This window comes from Canis aureus, chromosome 21, assembly GCF_053574225.1.
Source record: "Canis aureus isolate CA01 chromosome 21, VMU_Caureus_v.1.0, whole genome shotgun sequence".
Taxonomy (NCBI): Eukaryota; Metazoa; Chordata; class Mammalia; order Carnivora; family Canidae; genus Canis; species Canis aureus.
Window position 1 is genome coordinate 29792244 of NC_135631.1, and position 25520 is coordinate 29817763.

At 36.5% G+C, this 25520-nt stretch overlaps 1 protein-coding gene and 1 long non-coding RNA gene across 4 annotated transcripts in view; one reads left to right on the forward strand and one right to left on the reverse strand.

The window, feature by feature from the left end:
• Positions 1-25520, forward strand: part of TTC17 (tetratricopeptide repeat domain 17) — a 116640-nt gene that overhangs the window by 23052 nt on the left and 68068 nt on the right. For all 3 annotated transcript variants that reach the window (XM_077863665.1, XM_077863663.1, XM_077863664.1), the window contains exons 3-15: positions 3477-3646; positions 4502-4613; positions 4867-4998; positions 10369-10478; positions 11040-11184; positions 11649-11788; positions 13188-13348; positions 14860-14972; positions 16764-16910; positions 19111-19226; positions 19383-19548; positions 20688-20765; positions 21117-21341. In XM_077863665.1, the coding sequence (XP_077719791.1) occupies positions 3477-3646; positions 4502-4613; positions 4867-4998; positions 10369-10478; positions 11040-11184; positions 11649-11788; positions 13188-13348; positions 14860-14972; positions 16764-16910; positions 19111-19226; positions 19383-19548; positions 20688-20765; positions 21117-21341 (1815 nt within the window). The remainder of the gene's footprint in view (positions 1-3476; positions 3647-4501; positions 4614-4866; positions 4999-10368; positions 10479-11039; positions 11185-11648; positions 11789-13187; positions 13349-14859; positions 14973-16763; positions 16911-19110; positions 19227-19382; positions 19549-20687; positions 20766-21116; positions 21342-25520) is intronic.
• LOC144292817 (uncharacterized) lies at positions 1407-4548 on the reverse strand. Its single transcript, XR_013360212.1, has 3 exons — positions 4464-4548; positions 3262-3424; positions 1407-1585 (listed from the first exon to the last, which is right to left on the reverse strand). It is a non-coding gene; the product is annotated as an uncharacterized LOC144292817 (long non-coding RNA).

A 25520-nucleotide genomic window follows, 5' to 3' on the forward strand; every position in this document is an offset into this window, starting at 1 on the left:
AGAAGACAGTGGAGGAATGGCCTCAATAGTCCTAAGGGAAAAACAATCAAACTAGGATTTTATGTTCTTTTAAGCCATCATTCAAGAGTGAGGGCAAAGCAGAGATGTTTTCTGACAAAGACGGAGTTTACTTACCACAGACTCTCACTTAGAAAAAAAAAATCAAAGATTTACTTCTACAAAAGAAAAAGTAAACCCAGTAGACGTGCATAGGCTGTATAATTAGTAAAAGTACTGATAAAGAAGTTGCTACACTTACTTATTGTTTGCACTTTGAAAGGTAAAGCCAGATAAAAATAATATATAGTTGAGTTGAAGCACGTTCAGTGATTAGTTAAAAGCTTAGACTCTTCTGTCATGTTTAGGAGAAGGTAAAAGTAACTGAATAAATTAAAATCCTGTTGGAAAATATATGGGCAAACATACTAGAAATTTAAGAGTATTGCTACCTTTCAAGTACTTTTGCCAAAAGAAATATGAATCTACCATCATGTTTTCCAGTGTTGTTTATTTCAGTATAATTGGTTTTCTTCATCATCCTATATATTTTATTTTACATATTTAAAAGATGACTCTGAGAAGGGGGTCTACAGGTTTCATCAGACTGCCAAGAAGTCTATAACACAAAAAAGTTAAGAACCTCTGGATTGTGCTATCAATATTCAGGAAATACAGAGGACAAAGAAAGGGATGTGTTAAATGAACCTAGGAGATGCAGTCAGCAAAATCCTGTAGATTGGCAAACTCTGCAGAACAAATAACCCAACTTCTTTAACAAATAAACTACAAGAATTAGAACTGTAGATTACATTTCTGTTACTTGCCCTTTCTTTATTTTTTGTTAAGTTTTTCATCAGTATTTTATTTATGACGTTAGAATAGGGAAGGATTCCTTAAAAACACAAATCACAAGAAAACAACTCATAGTTCTAAGCATCTTAACACTAAAAGGTTCTCTTTAGCAAGTGACACCATGAACAAAATTAAAACATAAGCTGTAAGCTGGGAGAAGATATTTGCAGTACATATAACTGATAAAGAATGAGTTTACAGACTCACTCTTCATAAATTTATGGAAATCATTGAAAAAAAAACGGGAAAAATAGGCAGACTTAGAAGGTTGAGTTATAAAATATCTCAAACATGAAAATATGTTCAGTTACATTAATAATTGGATTGGTTAAGATAGGCTACATTTTGTTGCAGTATTTGATAACTTTTGCATTAGCAACAAACAGCCCCAAAAATCTCAGTGCCATATCATGGAGGAAAGTGGAGGCTCAAGGAAGAGTAACCAAGCACACAAACCTGTTTAAAGTTTCTACTTAGAAGTGACACCCTTTCTACTCAAATTCCATTGTCCAGATCAAGTCACATGGCCAAGTCATAGGGCAGTATGTAGTATAGCCTACCTACAAGAAAAGAGTCCGGAGGGAATGAGCAATTGGAAACATATCATTTAATAACATCCCAGTAATCTTAGTGGCTTAAAACAATAAGGTCATATTAAATGTCACTCTGGTCCAAGTGCCAGAACCCAGGCTGACACAACAGCCACTGCCTGGCATGTTGCCATTCTCAGTACCTGAGGGAAAAAAAGAACATAGTAAAGCATACGCTGCTGCTAAAAATGTTTCCCAACAGAGGATTAAATGGCACTTCTCAAGTTAGCGTTTGTCAAAGTAAGTTATACTGGCCACACCGAAGTTCAGCAGAACAGTGAGTGTACAACCCTTCGGAAGGAGTTGCAGCAAATTCATTAATAGTAAATACAGTCTACCCCAATAATTATAACAGCTAATGCCCATCAAATTCACATAAATTAAAAAGTGTGATGTTGCTGAGTTTGTGGGGATATAGATGTTACTGCAATTTGCTGGTAGAATTCTAGCGGTTATAACAACTTTGAAAGGCAGATTGATTAGTAATTGATTAATAATGCACAAGTCAGAAAATGTACATCCTATAATGACCCCTGCTTCCCACATTTTTACCCCTGCTGGATCTTTTATACGTGTGCACAGAGACTTTTATAAGAGAACATCACAGCATTTTTAATAGCAAAAAGATAAAAAAGAAGCAACCTAAAGGTTTACAGAAGAATGGAGAAATGTGTTTTTATACATCTGTTAAAATGAAAAGTTTAGAGCTATACTGATCACTGCAGATAAATCCCAAAACCATAATGTAAAGTTAAAAAAATAAGTAGTAGAATGACATAGTGTGATACTGTTTACATAATATTTTTAAACTTGCAAAGCAATGCTAGATGTTGATTTGGGACACATGTATGGAAATATATATATATATTGATATAGATATATTTTAAGAGAATAAGGGTAGTAATACAGTAATATTTTATAAAGTTATATACAGAAATGATACATCAAACAAATTCAGCATAGTGGTAACTTTGGGAAGGGAGGGGGGATTTTGAAGGCAGTAAAGAAAGGTTTCAACTACTTTATTTTTCCTTTATAAAAAATCTGAAATGAGTGTGGCAAATGTTATCATATGATAGATGTGGTTAATGGAAACATAGGTTTTTAAGTAATGGAAACATAGGTTTTTTAAGTAATTTCTTTATATGTTTGGAAAAAAAATTGTGAGTAGCAGGAATTCACCTGGGTACAAGGCATTAGGGGAAATTTTTCCAGTCAGCAGTATGAACATGCTGGATGTCTTGAATGACTGAATATGTGTGGACAATTGAACGGAGTTTTAATTGCTGAGCCATTCTGTGCCAGGGAAGTTAAGTAGACAGATGCAGCCTTATAGGTAGTCAGAGATCATATTATGAATTCTGTTGTAAATGTCATATTCTGTTACTTTCTATATATGGATACCTGTTAGAAAAGCTTATTTATATTAACTAATTAATTCCCCCTTATCCACAGTTTCACTTTCTGTGGTTTCAGTTACTACACTACCCCGGGTCAACTGTGGTCCAGAAGCAGATGATCCTCCTTCTGACCTATAGTCAGAAAGTCAGTAATAGTCTAACACTGTGTCACGATGCCTGTATCACTCACCTCGCTTCATCTTATCTGGGCATTTTATTATCTCACAGTATCACAAGAAGGACAAGTACAGTACAATAGGATATTTTGAGAGAGAGAGACTACATTCACTTAACTTTTATTACAGTATATTGTTATAATTGTTCTATTTTATTATTATTAGTTACTGTTGTTAATCTCTTATGTGCTTAATTTTTAAATTAAACTTCATTACAAGTATAAATGTATAGGGAAAAAGTACAGTATATATAGGGCTTGCTACTATCCACAGTTTCGGGCATCCACTGAGAGTCTTGGAATATACTCCTACAGATAAGGGGAGACTGCTGTGTTCGCAATCCTTGTCTTCCTTCAGAGAGGATTCTCTGACTTCACGTTAAATTCTCCTTTCTCTTATGTGGTATCTAGAATGAAATATTAGAAAAATCCATTGTGTTCTTGTTGTCTTCTCAACAGAAGCAATTAGTTGCTCAAAAAATTCATATAGAAGAGAATGAGGACAGAGATACAGGACTGGAACAGAGACATAATAAAGAGGATCCAGACTGCATCAAAGCTAAGGTGCCCTTAGGGGACCTGGATCTGTATGATGGCACATACATAACTTTGGAAAGCAAAGACATCAGGTAAAGAAAATCTCTTTCCAAAAATACAATTAACATTTTCCTGAATAGACCTTTCTCAGATCAATAGGAATTTGTGTATCTAATGAGAATAAGCTTCGATGACAAATGGATTTATTGAAATTTGAAAGTTCAAAATACACTGCACATAGAATTCTTAAATATCACTTTAAAATAATACCACAGTAGATGGTTGAACAATTTATAGTAAAAGAAATAGAAATGGCCAATAAACATGTGGAAAACCTCTCAGTAAAATCAAATAAGTAAACCATTTAGATAGTTTTCACCTATCAAATTGGAAAAAATATTTAAAAATCAATAACTGGTAAAAATTTGGAGAGGCTGTCAACAGAAATGTAAATTGGTTTAAATTTCTAGGAAGAATTTCTTTTTTAATATTTTATTTATTTATTCATGAGAGACACAGAGAGAGAGAGACAGAGGGGCAGAGACAGAGGCAGAGGGAGAAGCAGGCTCCCTGCAGGGAGCCCAATGGGGGTCTCGATCCCGGGTCTCCAGGATCATGCCCTGGGCTGAAGGCAGCGCTAAATTGCTGAGCCACCCGGGCTGCCCTTCTACGAAGAATATTTTTTTTTTTTTCTACGAAGAATATTAAAAAGCTTTTAAAAAGTTCATAATCCTAACATTCTTTGGTCTCCCATTTTCTCTCTTGATTTATTTCCTTAAGTTAAAGTCCTAAAATATTGACTCCAGGAGTAGCTGTGTGAAGAAGGTTGAATGTTGACTAATAATGGTTGTAAAGATGAGATGCTTTGATGGCATAGTTCAATTAGGGAAAAATTAGACATTTTTTTACCTTTTGTTCACTTATTGCTCCCGGCTTCTTGATTTTAGCCCTGAAGATTATATAGACACAGAATCTCCTGTCCCTCCAGACCCTGAGCAACCTGATTGTACCAAAATTCTAGAACTGCCATATAGTATACATGCTTTTCAACACCTGCGAGTAAGTAGAGAGATTTGGAATTTTTTTTTTTTTTTTACATTTTTTTCTGTAATTTAGTCTCTTGCTTGTTAATATTTTTCTTTCTTCTCCCCTTCAAAATAGCTTTATAATCTTACAAACATATCCAACCTTTTAAAACTCCTTTAAAAGAAATCCTATAAGATACTGAGTTAATTGTGAGCTTTTGTCTTATGATCTCCATTTTCTGTATCTGTGCTTTGTTTTTTTCCAATTTTTTTCTTCTTCTCTTCAGGGTGTACAAGAAAGAGTTAATCTTTCTGCACCTCTACTACCTAAAGAAGATCCAATCTTCACATATTTATCTAAACGACTAGGAAGAAGTATAGATGACATAGGTCACCTCATTCACGAAGGCCTGCAGAAGGTAAGTCATCAGTGATTGAAACAGCCAGAGACTCTTTGAGCACAGGTCTTTTTTTCCTCAGAAAATAACCTGCCTAGATTGTTTTTTCTAGAGTGATTTTAAATATGATTACATTAATATAAACTGTATGGTTCAAAGCTAAGGAGAAACATTGGCCGTCTAGTCCCCTTTAGGAAGGGATGCCAAAAGTTTTATTAAATTGACTCGTGAAAAAACAAATTATAAGCCAACATAAGCAACAGAGCTTGTAGGGTAGATTGTATATTTTGAATGTGAAAGAAAATTTGTTAGTGCCTTTGAAATACCTACCTACAAGAAAAAATGAGTGGGAAATAGCAAAAAGGGAGACAGAACATGAAAGACTCCTAACTCTGGGAAACAAACTAGGGGTAGTGGAAGGGGAGGTGGGCGGGGGTGACTGGGTGACAGGCACTGAGGTGGGCACTTGACGGGATGAGCACTGGGTGTTATGCTATATATTGGCAAATTGAACACCAATAAAAAATAAATTTATGATAAAAATAAAACAAAAATCTGAATTCAAAAAAAAAAAAGAAATACCTACCTACAGTTTCTAGATCATCGCTATTCTTTGGATAAGAAAAGAATCACTATAATCTTCTTTTAAAGTACTATATACTTCTAAAAACATGAGATGCCTGGGTGGCTCAGTGGTTAAGCGTCTGCCTTTGGCTCAGGTCGTGATCCCAGGGTCCTGGGATTGGGTTCCGCATCGGGCTTCTTACAGGGAGCCTGCTTCTCCGAATAAATAAAATCTTAAATAAAAAAATTAAGAAAAATTAAAAAAATAACATTAATAGGAAATTACATAACAGGACCCAAAAAATTAAGTATATCATTCAGCATAACAGAAATTTAGAAAACAGGGTTTGTTTTTGTTTTGTTTTGTTTAACTCTGCACCTGAAGAGTACCATGAAATGCAGGCTAGTTTTTTTTAAGATTTTATTTATTTATTTATTCACTTATTCATTCACTCATTCATTTATTTGAAAGAGAGCAAGTGAGCGAATTCATGAGAGCTGGGGAGAGGGAGAAAGAGTGAATCTCAGGCAGACATCATACCCCTTGTGAAAGCCTGATGTAGGACTCGATCCCACAACCCCGAGATCACAACTCGAGCCAAAACCAGGAGCAAAATGCTTAACTGACTGAGCCACCCAGGCGCCCCCAAAGCAGTATTGTAATGGTACTGCATAAAATGAAAGGATAACATTTGCATAGAGTTTATTCAAATACATTATATATACATGTATTTGATGATTTTTATAGCTAAGTTACTGTCTTCATCTTGTTTTTCTGAAGATAATGTAACACATTTCATCCCCAGAACTTGATGAGTAAGAGGGTAAAACTGATGTAGGATTTAAAATATCTTTCAGAGGATCCCTGGGTGGCTCAGCGGTTTAGCACCTGCCTTTGGCCCAGGGCGTGATTCTGGAGTCCCGGGATCGAGTCCCACATCGGGCTCCCTGCATGGAGTCTGCTTCTCCCTCTGCCTGTGTCTCTGCCTCCTTCTCTCTCTCTCTTTCTATGTCTATCATGAATAAATAAAATCTTTTAAAAAATAAATAAAATAAAATAAAATAAAATATATTTCAGAGGATGGTTAAGTTGAAAGTAGATCATAGGGGATCCCAGGTGGCTCAGCAGTTTGGCACCTGCCTTTGGCCCAGGGCACAATCCTGGAGTTCTGGAATCGAGTCCCGTGTCAGACATCCGGCATGGAGCCTGCTTCTCCCTCCTGTGTCTCTGCCTCTCTCTCTCTCTCTCAATCTCTCTCTCTCTCATAAATAAATAAATAAATCTTTTTTTTAAAAAGTAGATCATAGTGGTAAGTTCTGTATAGAAAATTAAAATAATTTTAATTATTGGGTAATTGGGTGGCTGCTTTAGATTGAACAGTTGGAGTCATCTCTGGAAAGGCAAAGTTTAAGCTAACATCTGAATGACAGGGACCAAAGTTAGAGATAAAGGAAGAGTATTCTTAAGCTAAGGCAAAGGCTCTGAAGCCTTAATGAGCTCAGTAGTGTAGTCTGCTCAGGCTGTCATCATAAAATATCACAGACTAGGTGGTTTAAACAACAGAAACTTCTTTCTCATAATTCTAGAGGTTGGGAAGTCCAGGATAAGGTGCAGACTGATTGGCTCCTGGTGAAGACTTTCTCCCTGCCTTGCAGATGACCACCTTCTCACTGTGTTTTCCCATGTCCCCTTCTCTTTATGTAGTGGGAGAGAGATCTGGAGTGTCTTCCTCTTATGAGGGAACTGGCCCTCTTGGATTAGGGCCCTACTTTTATGTCCTCATTTAACCTTTACCACATCTTCACAGGCCCTGTCTTCACATACAGTCACACTGGGGGTAAAGCTTCCACATAAAAATGGTGGGAGGGGGGGCAGGGAGAGACACAAAAGATTCAGTCTATAACAGGTGACTTAAAATTAATGCAGGTCCGTAAGGTTAGAGCCTGGTGACCAGGGCCAGACTGTGTAGGCTCTGAAAATTAGGGTGAGGACTCTGGGCTGAGACCTGAGTGCTGGGAAGCTAGAGCAGAGGAATGACATAATTCAATTCATATTTTTTAAAATATACCCTTAAACTTGTATAGAAAAATGACTGAAGGGACCAGAACTGAAAACAGACCAGTTCTAAGGCTGGCAATAGTTGGGGAGAGAGATGACATACTTTGGACTAAGTGGTTAGCATTAGAAAGGGAGGGACTTAAACTATTTTAGGAAATGTTTAGAAGCTGATGAGTTAGATGTGGGGAATGAGGGAAAAGGGAAATCAAGGATAATTCCTGAAGTTTTGGCATGAGCAACTTGAAGGAGGAGCAGGGTTGGGAAGCAGGAAGAGAAGATAGAGTCTGTTGGGGCCACATTAAATTTGAAATAGCTAGATGAGAGAGACTTGAACTCCAGAAGGAGCCAGAGCTGGATATATTGTAGAGGACAATGACATAGGGACTGTTCGCAGCCATGGGACTGGATGAGGTCATCTGGAGGAAAGTGAAGTGTGAGAAGAGGCCACTCTGAGTCCTTGGTCCTCCCATGGTTCGCTGTGAAGCAAAGAGGGAGAGGTCAGCAAAGAGATCCAGAAGGGTGTCCAGAAGAATGTGGTGTCCTAAGAGCCAAGGAAAAAAACAGTTCAAAAGAAGGTGAAGGTAGGGATCCCTGGGTGGCGCAGCGGTTTGGCGCCTGCCTTTGGCCCAGGGCGCGATCCTGGAGACCCGGGATCAAATCCCACGTCGGGCTCCCGGTGCATGGAGCCTGCTTCTCCCTCTGCCTGTGTCTCTGCCTCTCTCTCTCTCTCTCTGTGACTATCATAAATAAATAAAAACTTAAAAAAAAAAGCTTAAATAAAAGAAGGTGAAGGTATTAACAGTGACATTCAAACATCTATAGATTTGTGGGGGAAATTTTATGAGAAATCTTATAGAAAAAACTTATTCCTTAAAGATCTATTTTTCTCTTACTTCCAATATTCTATAATATACAGAATATTCTACTTATGATGGTGTTATCACCTGTTCATATAGAATTTTTATTCAATTTTTTTGCCCAACTCATGATAGAAAGTCTGAACGTAAGAGATAAAAATCAAAGCATTGTTGATTTGAAAAAAAACTTTCTCAAAGGTTATCAGAACAGACTGAAAAGCAAGTCATAAGTCAGTTCTGAAAGGATGTGACATATCCCTTAACCACCTGCACATACTGTTACACCTTCATCTGCATCACTTACAAATTGTATACATCCCTTGAAAGTAGAATACTTAAGGCTGATTAATGAGAATTACACTTCATTTTAATCTTTAAAATAACTATTTTTAAAGAAAACAATTTGTCCTTGTGAAAAAAAAATCAGACTATATAAAAAATCATAAAAGAGAAAGTAAAAAAACACTCAGATAATTACTGTTTTATAATGTAGTCTTTTGTATTTTTATTTTTACACATCTCTATAGTTAAGACTTAGTTAATCTTATAATTTATTTTAAGAGACCGAGCAAGCAACACGGGGATGGTAAGGAGGTGGTGGGCAGTGAGAGGGGGAGAGAGAGATTCTTGAAGTAGGCTCCATGCTCTGCACCTGATGTGATGGGGCTGGATCTCATGTCCCTAAAATCATAACCTGAGTTAAAATCAAAAGTTGGGTGTTTAACCTACTCACTGAGCCACCCAGGCACCCCTAAGATAAATTTTTAATAATGGGATTGTAAGCATCAAAGGGTAATCATATTTTTAAGGCTTTTTACATAAATGTCAAACTGTCCCCCAGAAATGCTGTGCTCACCTAACATTTCTACAGTTAATATCTGAAGTTAATATGGTGTTTGGCATTCTTTTTAATCTTTGCATATTTGTAAAAGGAAAATTTGTATTTTTTAGATTTATATTCTTTGTTAAGTTTTACATTTTACCTGCTAGTTGACCATTGTTCTGTGTTTTTGAATTGTCTCTTCATGTTTCTGGCCCATGTTCTCTTATATTTTCTCTTGTATTTTTGTCTTTCTTTTTAAAGCTCTTTATGTATTAAAAATAGTAAACAATGGTGTCATAAATATTTTTCTCAATATATCTTAAACTTTATGACTTTTTAAAAAACTTAATATGACTTTTTTTTTGCCATGCTGAATTTGAAACTTCTCTTCATGGGCTTAAACTATTTATGTGGTCGTGGTCCAGTTCATTGTTTTGACCTCTGTGTGGTTGAAAAGTAGTATGTGTTATGAGACGAAAAATCAAGGCGCAGAAGGAACAAACCTATTTAACTTCACTAAATAATACACTTATTACTCTATACTAAAGACATAATTTTTAGCAGGTAAGATTTGGATTGTGAATACAGATGACAAAAGAACAAATAAAATTCATCTTTTACTAAACGGACAGCTTGTCATTTGCTATTTATATATGTACCCTCATTCAGATACTTAAATAAATAGGAAATTTAGTCAATTTCAGGAATTTCATGTTAGAACAACGGCATTTCTAAATAGGTTAGGTCGTAACTTCTAAAGTCCCGAAATAGGAACCAACAAGTTTGGGCCACTCGGTGGGCTTTTCAGCTTAATTTCCCCCCTTGGAACAAGAGCTTGGAGTGGAATGGTCTCTCTGTGGAGATGACACCTGAAGGCGCTTACTTGCTCAACTGATGATCAGGACACTCTTGTGACAAGTGTAGTTTATTGGTACTTTGTCCCCTGCTTCTTCACTGCTGGAATGTCTTGTTCTTTATCTTAAATTTCAGAAGAGACAGAATAGTAAAGGTGCTCATTTTGCACGTTCTAAATCGAAGAAGGTGTGTTGAGTTGTGTTTCATTGTCATTTTATTTGTTTAATGTCTAGAATTCTTCCTCATGGGTACTGTATAACATGGCTTCATTTTATTGGAGAATAAAGAATGAGCCATATCAAGTAGTGGAATGTGCCATGAGAGCACTTCACTTTTCTTCCAGGTAAGATTTCTCCCTTTCTGGACTTCTGATTCTCCACATAAGAAAGTGATATGAAGAAGCATTGTGTTGTACTTAGACTCTCCTCTATCCCTGTTGAAAGAATTTAGTCCCATCACCAAAAAATGGCAGATGTCAAAGAGTTTACAGTGATAATAGCATAATATTCTTCTGATTTCCATTAAGGAAAGGATATATAATGTAGACGCCCTCTGATTCACTTGAGACTTAAATATAAGGACCTTGCCTGGAGGAATTAGCATAAATTAAATTTTTCTCAAAGCAAATAATGAGCCCTAAATACATTTTAAAGTCATAAAATGCCTGCCAGACCTTATTTTTGTGGCAAAATTTGTAGTTATCAGATTGAATAAGCCGCATCAGTTATAAGAATGTAACAGTATGATTTTCTTAAGTTATTTTTTCCATCTGTCAGTACACTCAAACTTATTTTTCTAAGTTCAATAACTTCAAATGTAATTTTCCCTTGTCGAGTAGTTACACAGAATCATGGAGCACGTGCTTTTCTCCTTACATCTAATTGCGCCTCTCCTTCTCTTTTAGGCACAATAAAGACATTGCCCTGGTCAACTTGGCAAATGTTCTGCATAGGGCACACTTCTCTGCAGATGCCGCTGTAGTGGTCCACGCAGCTCTGGATGACAGTGACTTCTTCACCAGCTATTACACTTTGGGAAATATATATGCAGTAAATACAACTTTTTGTTTTCATAAGCCAGACCAGTTGCTATTTTCCTTTCTTTTTTAAAATTTTTATTTTCAATTAAAAATGCCTTTTTTCCCCTTCTTCTTTTGGTCTGAACAAGGAAAAGGGAATGGAAATGAAATGATGAGGGGGAAAATACCTTAACACAATAATATAGCCTAATTGTCCTAGCTTCTTGAGAAAAAAGAAAAATAATTAAATTGATAGGAGTCTTAAATTCGTGCAGAGTACACCTCTTAAGATAGCAATATTTTCTAGTTAAGCAATCTTATAGTATATCTTACGTGGTGGAATTGGGTACTGATCAAAAATAATGTTCACTGTAGAGTGAGATATAAGTATGGTCTTGTAAGCCGTTAGGGGGTTTGGACGATCCAACCACACCGTGGCTAACGTTTTTTCTCTTATGTGTGTGTATGTGTGTGTGTTTGTTTTTGTCTCTTCAGATGCTGGGAGAGTATAACCACTCAGTGCTCTGTTATGACCATGCTTTGCAGGCCAAACCTGGGTTTGAGCAAGCTATAAAGAGGAAGCATGCTGTCCTATGTCAGCAGAAACTCGAGCAGAAATTGGAAGCTCAACATAGGTAATTGGGAGACAAAATTTCACTGAAGCCCTAGCACTGTAGAACCTTAGGTTAGACCTGTGTAGGTGATGTAAGTAAGTATCAGTTGGTTCCTTAGAATTAGAAATACCTCTTTAGTATGCGAATCCTATCCCTTTTCTCCAGATCCAGGAGGGTTAGCACAATTCAGAGGTTGTGTGGAGTAATCTTTTAATAGTATGAATTCCAGAACTAGAGAATGTTTGCAGGAAACTCTGTCATTTAGGTCTTTACGCTTTGACCATGGATTACTTTAGTAAGTTGGTGTGGGTGTACTGCCTCGTACTCAGTAATTCCGTTACGTTTTAATTTCCACAGAATACATTGTTGGTAAAATCACTTCTACATGCTGTAGTTGATCTTTCTCCCCTTTAGCTGCTAGGGTTGGACTAATGTTATATTAGTTAAGTAACATTGAGAAACATTTGGCCCATATTTTAATCAGATTTCTGTAAATTGCACAGTGATGAAGTTCTGTTGTACTTCATCCTTATAGTATATTTAATTAAAAAAAATGTATTTGATTCCATAAATAGCAGGGGTAGTTAGGAAACTTCACATAACTCGCAGTGAATTATTCTTCTCTTATGGAATTAGCCTCAGTGTTTTGAGGCAACTTTGATTAGTAAAGAATTAAATGGAGATTTGAAACTCACTAAACTATTGCATTTGCTTATTTTCCAATCAAGTTAAAGCATAATGTGAAAAGGAAGGAATGACTGCTTACTTATTTATGCCTGGCTTCTGTTACACCTGATCAGAACTTGTTCTGGCTGAGCAAATTGGTTTTTACATCATCTGTACAGCTCCTAAATTTCCATATGTTACAATGTAATAGGACGAAAGGATTTTGTGACTATATATAATCAGGCAGCTGATTTACTGATAGCAGGTGGTAGAGAATATGTCTTTCTAAGCTAGATTTCTATGGTTTCTCCCCAAATCCACAAACCCAAGGAGCAAGGTACTTTTGGCCCTTTCTCTTAACCTTGTCTTTACGTAGAATCAAAAGAAATGATGAAAAGGTGGCTTTGAATATTAGTGGAACTAACACAGACTTTGTGAAGGGAAGTAGTTGTTGAATATGTAAAGATTTATAGTATGTTGCTATGTATATTTTGGGTACCTGACCAGTCCAACACAGCATTTAATATCAAGATAGTCATATATATAAGGGAAGGATTTTGCATCCATCTTTTTGCCTCTAAGTTTTAACAAAACAATAGATTTCTTTTGCCCCATTATTTTTAAATTTGTGTTGTATGTAAAAAGGGAAAAATAGCAATTATTGCTAGGGACCAGAAAATGTATGCAGTAAGTTGGGTTTAAAAATTCAGTTTTAAAGCTCTATAACTTTTTCCTGGTGTTAAAAAATGTTAAGATCCCTCCAGCGAACACTGAATGAGTTGAAAGAATACCAAAAACAGCATGACCACTACCTGAGACAGCAGGAGATCCTAGAAAAACATAAGCTGATTCAGGAGGAACAAATCTTAAGAAATATCATCCATGAGACACAGATGGCAAAAGAGGCACAATTAGGTAAGTATTGATTGCAAATAATTAAAGACAGGTTAGGAAGTTCACTTCTAGCATGCTCTGCTTTCATAACTTTTGTGTAGCCCTAAAGTAGTATGTAGTATAAAGTTCTGTTTTTTATTTCCCTCGGTCTTAAAATTGAGTCATCATAGCAGGTAAACCAGCAGGCCTGGGGAGCTTGTTTGATCTCTAGCTTTTTCTTAATTCACATTTTAAAGTAAAAATTAAATCTTTTAGATCCTAGAGTTCTTTTTTTTTAATCTTTTTTTTAATATTTTATTTATTGATTCATGAGCGAGAGAGGGAGGGAGGCAGAGAGGCAGAGATACAGGCCAAGGGAGAAGAAGGCTCCATGCAGGGAGCCTGATGTGGGACTCGATCCCGGGTGTCCAAGATCACACCCTGGGCTGAAGGCGGTGCTAAACCGCTGAGCCACCAGGGCTGCCCAGATCCTAGAGTTCTTAACTACAGTTGTTCGGGCTACTTTGATTTAGTGTGTATGCCATTCTGGAGATTTTGTTAAAATGCAGATTCAGATCAGTAGGTCTGAGGTAGTAGGACCTGAGATTATATAGTTCTAACAGGCTCCTATTTAATGTCTGTTGCTGCTGGTCTGAAAACACAATGTGAGTAACATGGCCTTACACCAAGTAAACAAGCCAGACACACCCTAGAAACAAAGCAACCACACTGTCAAGCCAACATTGGCAGTAAGGCTGACTCTCTTATTTTTCTTGCTCCCTTAAAAAACAAATATTTTATTTTAGAAGTAAGATTTTAGGCTAGAATTTATCTCAAGCAGGAATTCTTAACCTAGGTCAATAGATTAGTTTCAGGCTGATTCCAAAGTTACCTGCAAGTAATATGTATGTGCACAATTTTTTTTCTGGAAGAGGGCATTTAGCTTTTATTAAAATCTTTTAGGGTCCATGACTTAGAAATAGAACCACTGTCCAAGGGCACTTGAGTTGGCAGGATATCAGTGACTTGGTTATATCCAGAATGTTTCATTTCTGATAAAACCCTAAGGGAGCCGATCTAACAGCTGACACCAAATAATAAATTAATAGAATCCTTTATATTATATACTTCTCCTTTGATAAATATATTGATCTGGAAGGCCTCTTAAATCTTTGAGCCTTGGCTGTGAACATTTAAAGTGCATTTACAATCTACCTAACAGGTATTTTTGGCTGTTTTGAGTGTAAAGTGTATGTTCAGTTCCTGGGGTTATTTACTGCTTGCTCTGTACTACCCTACAACCAGAATATACTTACAGGAAGATATTTTGGTGATTTTGTGAACCCCCTTTGTTTTTTATAGGTGGAGAAACGGAGGCTTCTTTAGAATGATTTAATTTAGCTAACCATTAATGAATGTCATCCCTGCCGCCACCCTTCTCCCCCTACCTCATGAAGGTTCTCTGCCAGGCTCTGAAACTAAATGACTCAGACCAAAGAAATCGTGTTGGCAGTGCTGTCCTTTCCCAACAATTCTAATTTTCCTTATTCCAGGAAATCATCAGATATGTCGTCTGGTCAACCAGCAGCATAGTTTACATTGCCAATGGGACCAACCTGTGCGCTACCATCGTGGAGATATTTTTGAAAATGTGGATTACGTTCAGGTCTTTTTCTTGGTCTCTTCTATTTCTTATATCTTTGCATCTAAGAGTAATATTGCTTTTCCCTCCTCAATTCCTTGTATATTTGATCCCCAAAATTTGTAACTAATTTAAGGTTTTGAGTATGTTTGTGAAGTCAGATTTCATATAGTACTCAGTTACTTCATGCATGACATTTCTAGTTCCCCCAAGAACTAGCTGCATATGTCTTTGTTTCTTTTCTCCTTTACCATAAGAGCTAGCTTGGGCTGTTACTAGTATTTAACTCAAAGCCTTCCTCTCCCTTTTAACTTATTAGAGTAAGACTAGCAATTCAAAATTTAGGAAAGAGTAGCCATGTTCTTTCCTGAAGTCATCAGTCCCATTATGTTGCTTCAACTGAAAACATTAACAAAACGATCATTATCAATGGATAATTTTTATTAAGCACTACTGCTCTGAGCAAGGGTGTTTTCTCTTTCTGTCTCTGTGTATACCCATACATATACAACGTGTACATATACATATATTTGCATGCAGTCATATACACACACATACAATCCTAGCCCAACCAATTGGGAAGAAATAACACGTATTTATAATGATACCAGATAGTATCTAAGTGGTGCTGATATAAATAGTAAGCACAACCAGAGTTCCAAATATCATCCAAAAGGATGTTGGAAATAAAGTAAAATTTATCCCATCCTATTGAAACCTATCACATCTTTAATCATAGATACTGGAATTTCCAGAGCTAAGTAGTTAAAATAATTACTAGGTCAGAACAGCTTTTGTAGCAGGACAAACCATGAAGAATTAGTACTCTTTATTCTGAAAAAAAACCAGACCTCATTGAGAAAAAGAAGCAAAAATTAAGAGGACATTGAGGGGAAAAGTAGTAATAGGGACCAAAAGCTTCCCATGATTTTTGTCAACTAGCAATATTCCATGTTTAGTTTTCAAACACAGTAAAAGGAGATCAGACTTCTAGCTCTGAGATTATAGCTCCCTGTCTTTTATCCAAGCATTATTTTAAGGGGAAAAAAAAGGAATAATATTTTTAAATGATATAGACTGAAACCAAGGTAACGCCTGGATATCATGATGGTCTCTAGAGAGACCATGGAAGACTCCCCTGTACCAGGGTAACTTTAATATTATATACTCCATAAATTGCATCTCTACTATATATTCAAAGAATCCATTCTTTTCTACTCCCTCCCATCTAACAAAGTTTTAGAAATACACAGGAATTGTGGTATCCCCGAAACAGTATCCAATATTGATTTACCTTCGTTCGGAGGAAGGCTGGATTTATATTTGGAGTTGGTTGTCTAATAGTTATAGTACCTGAAACATAGCTATATTAAACTTCTGAAAGCCCTTTCTCAAATTTCCTTGCTTCTACCACAGCACATTAATTCTATAGAGTAGCGATCACTTTAGTCTAGATAGGGGAAGGGAATAATGAGTCAAACCTCTTGGATAATCACCTCATCTTTAAACCTAAAAGAGACTAAATCACGGAAAGGAAGAAAGGGGCACTAAAAAAGTAAAGAAGGGGGGGGGAAATCCATAGCATTTTTCTCGTACTCCAGTGGCACACTTGACTGACGGTTGCTAACTGTGTATTTTCTGAGAGAATAGGGTTGGGGCCTAGTTCTGAAAATGCGAAGATCTGATTGCTTTATTACTGACTTTCAGATTTCCTACTGGGTTTGAGTATTCACTGATGTTTTGGGTTGGGTTAACTCTTAGTCACAACTTCTTTTCTGCTTCCAATTTGATTAAACTTGTCTTTTCATTTTCTAGTTTGGTGAGGATTCATCAACCTCCAGTATGATGTCTGTGAATTTTGATGTCCAGGCAAATCAGAGTGATATCAGTGATTTGGTCAAGTCTTCTCCCGTAGCCCATTCCATTCTCTGGATCTGGGGCAGGGATTCTGATGCATATAGGGTAAGTGAATAAAGGATGATGAGGGAGTTTTCTCAGACAAGATTTCTGAAGGCAGTGGCCCTCACTTTCATTGATTAATATGGCTCACCTTTTGGCTTAATTCAGCAGACACTTAAACTTCTATTAAACGGAAGTCATTCTGCCAGATAGTAGATTAGCAAGACACAGGATCTGCCTTGAGGTCTTCTTCCCAATCAAGTGGGGCATATAGACACTGATTTTAGTCCAGAACTTTGAGCTCTGAGTATAATTACCAACCCTAGAAAGTTTCTAAACTTGACCTAAGTATATGCTTGAACAACATGAGGGCTAGAGGAGCCAACCCCCCATGCAGTCAGAAATCTGCATATAACTTTTGATTCCCCAAAAGCATAACTACTAATAGCCTACTGTTGACTGAAGCCTTAACTGAGAACATAAACGGTAGGTGAACATATATTTTTTATGTTATAGGTATTATGTACTGTATTCTCAGAATAAAGGAAGCTAGACAAAAGAAAATGTTACTAAGAAAGTCATAAGGAGGGGATCCCTGGGTGGCTCAGTGGTTTGGCGCCTGCCTTCGGCCCAGGGCCTGATCCTGGAGACCCGGGATCGAGTCCCACATCAGGCTTCCTGCATGGAGCCTGCTTCTCCTCTGTGTCTCTGCCTCTCTTTCTCTCTGTGTCTCTCATGAATAAATAAATAAAATCTTTAAAAAAAAGAAAAAAAGTCATGAGGAAGAAAAAACTCATAATACTACACTGTATTTATCAAAGAAATCCACGTGTGAGTGGACCTGCATAGTTCAACGCTGTACTGTTCACAGGTCAGCTATGTTTCACTTTTTAATCACCATTCTTTTATTGAGCTCCCATCTGTGTGTCAGGCTGGTACTGTGAAAATAGTACACAAGCTTTTTGCTGGAGCTTACATTCTATCAGATGATACAGATAATAAGTTAATAAATATGAATTTCTTTTTTTTAAGATTTTATTTATTTATCAGAGAGCAAGCTCAAACAGGGGGTGTGGCAGAGGGAGAGAATGTTAGGCTTGATCCCAGGACTCTGCTGGAATCATGACCTGAACCAAAGGCAGATGGTTAACTGAGTTACCCAGGTGCCCCAATAAATATGTGTTTCTGAGCTAGCTAAGAAATAATTGTATGTCAGCCCATGGGGATACCATGTATTTTTTATTTAGTTTTAAATTTTCAGAATTTAATTGAGTTTTTGTTCTAACAATTAATATAGCCACTTAGATTTAATTCTATGTAATATAAATTCCCAAAGTTTGATAGCTTCAAGATTTAAGTTTAGTAAGCCTTTGATGTGTGTTACTTATATTTTAAAAAATGAACATTTTGGGACACCTGAGTGGCTCAGTGGTTGAGCATCTGCCTTTGGCTCAGGACATGATGCCGGGGTCCCAAGGTCCTGGGATCGAGTCCCACATCAGGCTTCCCACAGGGATCCTGCTTCTCCCTCTGCCTATGTCTCTGCCTCTCTTTCTGTGTCTCGCATGAATAAATAAAATCTTTTTTTAAAAAAATGAACATTTTACAAATCAAAACATTTGATAAACTTTGACATTGGCAAAGAAAAGGTCTTAGTTCAGGGAAAAGTAATTTTCTGTGCCAGTTTTATAAGCTTATGTATGCTTTCAGGTATAAATCAGAAACTCTCCCTCAAATTGGCTTAAAAGAAAATATGCTTCATACTACAGGAAGTCCAGAGATCAGAGCAAACTTTGGGTTTGGTTGACTCAGTGCACCAGTGATGTCATCAGTGACCCATTTCTTTCCTTTTCTTCAATTTGCCATCCACAGTATTGGTTCCTAAAGCTTGTCTTCCTCATGGTCGTGAGGTGACAGCCAGCAGCAGCTGGAGCACCATGTTCTTTGTTGCTATGTGGCATAAGAGACTAAGACTGACTCTTTCCCAGAAGCCTCAAGCAAGCCTTTCCTTATATCTCACTGTATTTAGCCAACTTAGGCCTGCCCAGCCTTGATCCAGTCTATGGTAAAGCAGGTAGAATTACTGACTTCAACTATACTCTTCAGTAGAATTCAGAGTATTCTAGAGTCTACCACAGTGTCTACGTTATCTTAAAATACTACATTGTTCAGTTATGCTAGTATATTTATATTTAAAAGTTTATTTAGCATGTTGAAATATTGAATCCAAAGAAATTTATGAGACACTTTCTCTCTTTATTAGGACAAACAGCATATTCTTTGGCCTAAAAGAACAGATTGTGCAGAAAGCTATCCTAGAGTCCCTATTGGCGGGGAACTGCCAACGTATTTTCTGCCTCCGGAAAACAAAGGACTCAGGCAAGTGCTGATGGATTTGGCAAAGCACTTGATTCTGCATGATTGTCATCTGGCAGTTCTTTGAGAGCACCAGCCTTGGACTTGAAAGGTTAAGTCTTTATCTTGAAATCACCCAAACTTTGAAAATATGAATCTTGTTCCTTTTTCTTGTGCCAGGATCCACGAACTCAACAGTGATGATTATTCTTCAGAAGAAGAGGCCCAAACCCCTGACTGTTCCATAACTGACTTCAGAAAAAGCCAGACTCTGTCCTACTTAGTCAAAGAATTAGAGGTCCGCATGGATCTGAAAGCCAAAATGCCAGATGACCATGCACGAAAAGTAAGGCTCACTTAGGCTGGTGTTTATTGCCGTCCATTCTGGGTGACTTCACAAGCCTCTTAGGTGGAACAAAAATTTGATAGAAGGCAGTTGTTGAATTTGAAGTTTCTAAAACCAAGGATAGAGCTAAAGAATTGGTGGAATCATTAAGAAGACATTCATGCTATCGAAGGAGTGCCAGGAACGTGTGTGCTTCAGGGCTGCTGTTTAAGCAGACCACATGAGCACTCACTAAGAGCACTACAGAGATGAGCAACACAAAATGGAGGCCATTCTGACCACTTCAGTTTAGCTTTGCATCCTCCAAGCCTCCAGGAGTTTGTATAAATCAAAATCTTGAAGATTCTCTTTCTGACCTTACCAACCCCACTTTGGCCTTGTATAAGGTCCTTGGAAATTTATTACTGACTAGAAATTCTACATTGGATACAATTCTACAGATGCAAATGAAAAAAATGCTTTTTTGCAGGGAAAACAAACCATCACAACCACCTTTTTAAAAACTTAGTTTTAAAACTCTCAACAGTTACTACTTACAGTTAACAAACATTTACTGAGGCAAAAAATGTTAAGTGCCAGGCACTGTTCGGAATTCTAGGAAAGATAAATAGACCATGATCCCTACCTTAGAGTTGCTCACAGTTATACACATGTTGTTAGAATATAGAGTAATTAAGGATCTGGTGCTTTTCCAGCTAGGAAAGATAGAAGATTTCTGTTGCATCAGGTATTACGTGCTGTTGTCTTCTGGATAATTTCTCATTTAATTTTGGATACTTAGGTTGACTTTAATGGGATATGGTATATTTCCTTAATAGTAGTATATGTGGTATATATCTTTTAACATGTTTTATTTTATTTAATTTTTTTATTTAAATTCAATTTGCCAACATATAGTACAACACCCAGTGCTCATCCTTAACATGTTTTAGTTAAAGGAAACTAGGGCATTCATGCAAGCAGGTCAACACCTGTTGGTATGTTGATGACCTCATATATTATATATATTGATGACTATAAATACCTATTCAAATCAGGTGTTCCTAAGGAGCTCAAGTAAAGACTGCTATCTATAGAATTCTTTCAAATGTCTTCCCTACTATTTTCAATTGAGTCAGTATTCCTTTTGATGTTTTCAGATTTTACTTTCCCGTATTAATAACTATACTATCCCAGAAGAAGAAATTGGGTCATTCTTATTTCACGCTATTAATAAGGTAAGTCACCTACTTTAGACATCTGAAATTTAAATGCTTAGTAATTGTAATAAAAAGTTAAAATGCATGCATTAAAAATCCTCTTTAGAACTAGTACCATAGGGATCCCCGGGTGGTGCAGCGGTTTGGCGCCTGCCTTTGGCCCAGGGCGCGATCCTGGAGACCCGGGATCGAATCCCACGTCGGGCTTCTGGTGCATGGAGCCTGCTTCTCCCTCTGCCTGTGTCTCTGCCTCTCTCTCTCTCTCTCTCTCTCTCTCTCGTGTGTGACTATCATAAATAAATAAAAATTTAAAAAAAAAGAACTAGTACCATATTCTTGTATTAATTAGAGGTATTTTGGGTTTTTCAGCCGAATGCCCCCGTCTGGCTGATACTCAATGAAGCTGGACTCTACTGGAGAGCAGTAGGAAACAGCACTTTTGCTATTGCTTGTCTTCAGAGGGCTTTGAATTTGGCTCCACTTCAATACCAAGACATTCCTCTTGTGAACTTGGCCAACCTTCTGATTCACTATGGCCTCCATCTTGATGCCACTAAGCTACTACTTCAAGCTTTGGCCATTAATAGCTCTGAGGTGAGGTTTTATGTTTCTTTGTAGTTCCATGTACTATGTGGGGTAACTCTAATTCAGGATACAATTTTATTTTTCTGGGGAAGGCATAAAAAAAGAACTCATGAAAAAATCTCATATTTTTATCAGAGTAGAGTTTAGGTATTTTGAGATGGCATAAAACAGATTTTGTTTTGTCTTATTTTTGAGGTGTTTATTTTTTTATATTGATTTATTTTGTGCAAATGTAGAATCATGCTGATCATATTTTTCTATCTTTCTATCTTCCCTTTTTTACTCCTGGGTATGTCTTAGGCATATTTAATTTCTTTCTTTAAAATTTTAATTCCACTGTAGTTAACATACAGTGTTATATTAGTTGCAGGTGTACAACTATAGTTGTATAGTATAGTATAGTGTCTCAGCACTTCCATACATCACCCAGGTACTCATCACAACAAGTGCACTCCTTAATCCCCATCTGCTGTTTCACCCATCCCTCTGACCACCTCCTCATCTGGTAACCATCAGTTTGTTCTCTATAGCTAAGAGTCTGTTCCGTGGCTTCTCTCTCTTTTTTTCCTTTGCTTGTTTTGTTTCTTAAATTCCACGTATGAGTAAAATCGTATGGTATTTGTCTTTCTCTAACTTATTTCACTTAACATTATGCTCTCTAACACCATCCATGTCATTGCAAATGGCCAGGTTTCATTCTTTTTGATGGCTGAATAATATTTCACTGAATATAAATACATCTTTTTTATCTATTCATCTATTGATGGGCACTTGGGCTCTTTCCATAACTGTTGTCGATAGTGCTGCTGAAAATATCAGAGTGCATGTGTCCCTTTGAATCCATGTATTTGTAGCCTCTGGATACATACCTAGTAGTACAGTTGCTGGTTCATAGGGTAGTTCTATTTTTAACTTTTTGAGCACTTCCATACTGTTCTCCAGAATGGCTGCACCAGTTTGCTTTCCCACCAACAGTGTAAGAAGGTTCCCCTTACTTCACATACTCGCCAAACATCTGTTGTTTCCTGTGTTGTTGATTTTAGCCATTCTAAGGGATGTGAGGTGGCATCTCATTGTGGTTTTGGTTTGTGTTTCCCTAGTGATGAGTGATGTTGACCATCTTTTTATGTGTCTGTTGGCCATCTGGATGTCTTATTTGGAAAAATATATGTTCATGTCTTCTGCCCATTCTGTAATTGGGTTGTTTTTTGGGTATTGAGTTTTTTATCACTTCTTTATATATTTTGGATACTAATGCTTTTCGGATATGTCATCTGCAAATACCTTCTGCTATTCCATAGATTGACTTTTAGTGTTGTTGATTGTTTCCTTCACTGTGCAGAAGCTTTTTATTTTGATATAGTCACAGTAGTTTATTTTTGCTTTTATTCCCATTGCTGCAGGAGACTTATCTATAAAAATGTTGCTCTGGCTGTTGACAGAGAAATTATTACCTGTGTTCTCTTCTGGGAGTTTTATGTTTTCAGGTCTCATATTTAGGTCTATAATCCATTTTGAGTTTATTTTTGTGTGTGATGTAAGAAAGTGGTCCGGTTTTATTATTTGCTGACTAGTTTTCATAACACCATTTGTTGAAGAGACTGTCTTTTTTTTCTGTTAGATATTCTGCCCTGCTTTGTTGAAGATTAACTGACCATATAATTACAGGTTAATTTCTGGATTTCTATTATGTTTTATTTATCTATATATCTGTTTTTGTGTCAGTACCATTCTGTTTTGATTACTACAGTTTTGTAACATAACTTGGTGTTTGGAATTGTGACACCTCCAGCTTTGTTTTTTTTTTCAAAATTGCTTTGGCCATTCAGGGTCTTTTGTAGTTCCATGTTAATATTAGGATTTTTTTGGTTCTAGTTTTGCAGAAAATGCTGTTGGTATTTTGATAGAGACTGTATTCAATGTGTAGATTGCTTTGGATAATATAGACATTTTAACAGTATTTGTTTTTCTAGTTCATGAATATGGAATGTCTTTCCATTTGTTTGTGTTCTCTTCACGTTCTTTCATCAATGTTTTATAGTTTTCAGAGCATAGGTCTTTCACCTCTTTGGTGACTTATTCCTAGGTATCTTACTATTTTTGGTACAGTTGTAAATGGGATTGTCTTTTCAATTTCTCTTTCTGCTGCATCATTATTAGTACGTACAAATGCAACAGATTTCTGCACATTGATTTTGTATCCTAGGACTTTACTGAATTCATTTAACAGTTCTAGTAATGTTCTAGGTGGAGTCTTTAGGCTTTTCTATATATGATATCAAGTCATCTCTAAATAGTTTTACTTCTTCCTTAGTGATTTAGATTCCTTTTATTTCTTTTTGTTGTTGTCTAATTGCTGAGGCTAAGACTTTTAGTACTGTGTTGAATTAAAGTGGTGAGAGTAGACATCCTTGTCTTGTTCCTGATATTAGGGGAAAACTCCGTTTCTCCCCATTGAGAAAGATGTTTGCTCTGAGTTTTTCATATGTGGCTCTTATTATGTTCAGGTTGTGTTCCCTCTAGACCTGCTTTGTTGAGGACTTTTATTATGAATGGATGTCTTGCTTTATTAAATGCTTTTTCTGTGTCTATTGAAATGATCATACAGTTTTTATCCTTTCACTGATGTGATGTATCACACTGACTGGCTTGCGAATATTGAACCCCTTTGTATCTTAGGAATAAATCACACTTGATTGTGGGAAAGAATTTTTTTCATTTGTTGTTGGATTCACTTTTGTTGAGGATTCTTGCATGTATGTTCATCAGAAATATTAGCCTGTAGTTCTCTTTATTGTGTCATTTCTTTATTTTAAATGAGTGAAATTGATAATTATGTGGTTAATTTATTTTTAGGAACTTATGTTTAGATAGGAATGGCATAGCTGCTAAAATATACTGCCACTTTTTTGTGTCAGTCTGAAACATCTGGTTCTTTCTTTATCCTACTCATCACAGTATGCCTGCTGCTTAATATTACACTGTTTTACAACTTTAATTTATAGATATCTTTACAATCAAGCCAGAACACAGTTTAAAGGTTGCATTGATAAGAATAGATAGTTGAATTAATGTTCGTGCCCCAAACCTCCCACATGCAGCCGGTGGAGTTAATCACTGCTGTGTAGTTAATTACTCTAGTTCACAGTTCCTAAGGTACAACTTCTTTTTTCAAAATTTAAAATCTCTGAAATAAGGATGCATGTTACAACTGATGACATCTTAGGTTTGATGAAATACAGTTATAATAAATATACAATTAAATTGCTCTTATACCTGGTGTTTACATGTTTATAAGTTTTATGTCCAAAGAAACTTTAGAAGAAGTTTGCATGAGTGGTTGAGGTTTATTTGTGATATCTCAAAACTAATTTTTTAAGTATGAGAAGAAAATATTGCCTGTTAAGAGTTTCCCTTGAAATACACAAATTCACTAGATTTTAAGCCAAAGTTTACAGTTGCTATACTGTACAGCAGGCTCGGTGCCAAAGAAGTATATGAGATATTTATCAAATGTTTGCTGTGTGCCAGGTGCAGGTACAGTGGTAACAGATGCTATATATGGGATGTGATGATTGGGCACCCAAAGGGAAGGCTCAACACAGCTGTGTTCCCCCGATACTTGTTTCATTTTCCACTGCCACCAGCCAAGACACTGAGGCAATATTCTTCTGAAGAATAAAGAGCTCCTTTAGAGATGAGTTGCCTTTCTGTATTTGAAAATTACACTAAAATTTTAGTTGTTAAATACTGTGGTACTACAGTAATAATAAAAAGATAAATCAGTGGATCAGAATAGATACCACAAAAATACACCTTAATCAGCACCCCACTTCCAACTCTCAATATTTGGAAATAATTCCTGTCAGTTTTTCTTCTATTCAGATCTTTCATAGTGTTGCAACACTATTGCACTGGTGATCTTTAAAACTTCACCATATAAAAAAGTTGTACCGCATAGTTTTTATTAGCCATCAATAATGGCTGCTTATGAATTTACGTATCACAGCTTATTCCTCTGCTGTTGGATGTTTAGGTTGCTGATAATGCTTAGCTATTATCAGTAATGGTTTTCTGCATAAGGCTTTTTCTGAATTCCAGGTGATTTTCTTAGGAAAGATTGCTAGCAGTAGAATTATTAAGTCAGTAAGAAAATAAATATTTTGATGGCTTTGACACAAAATGCCA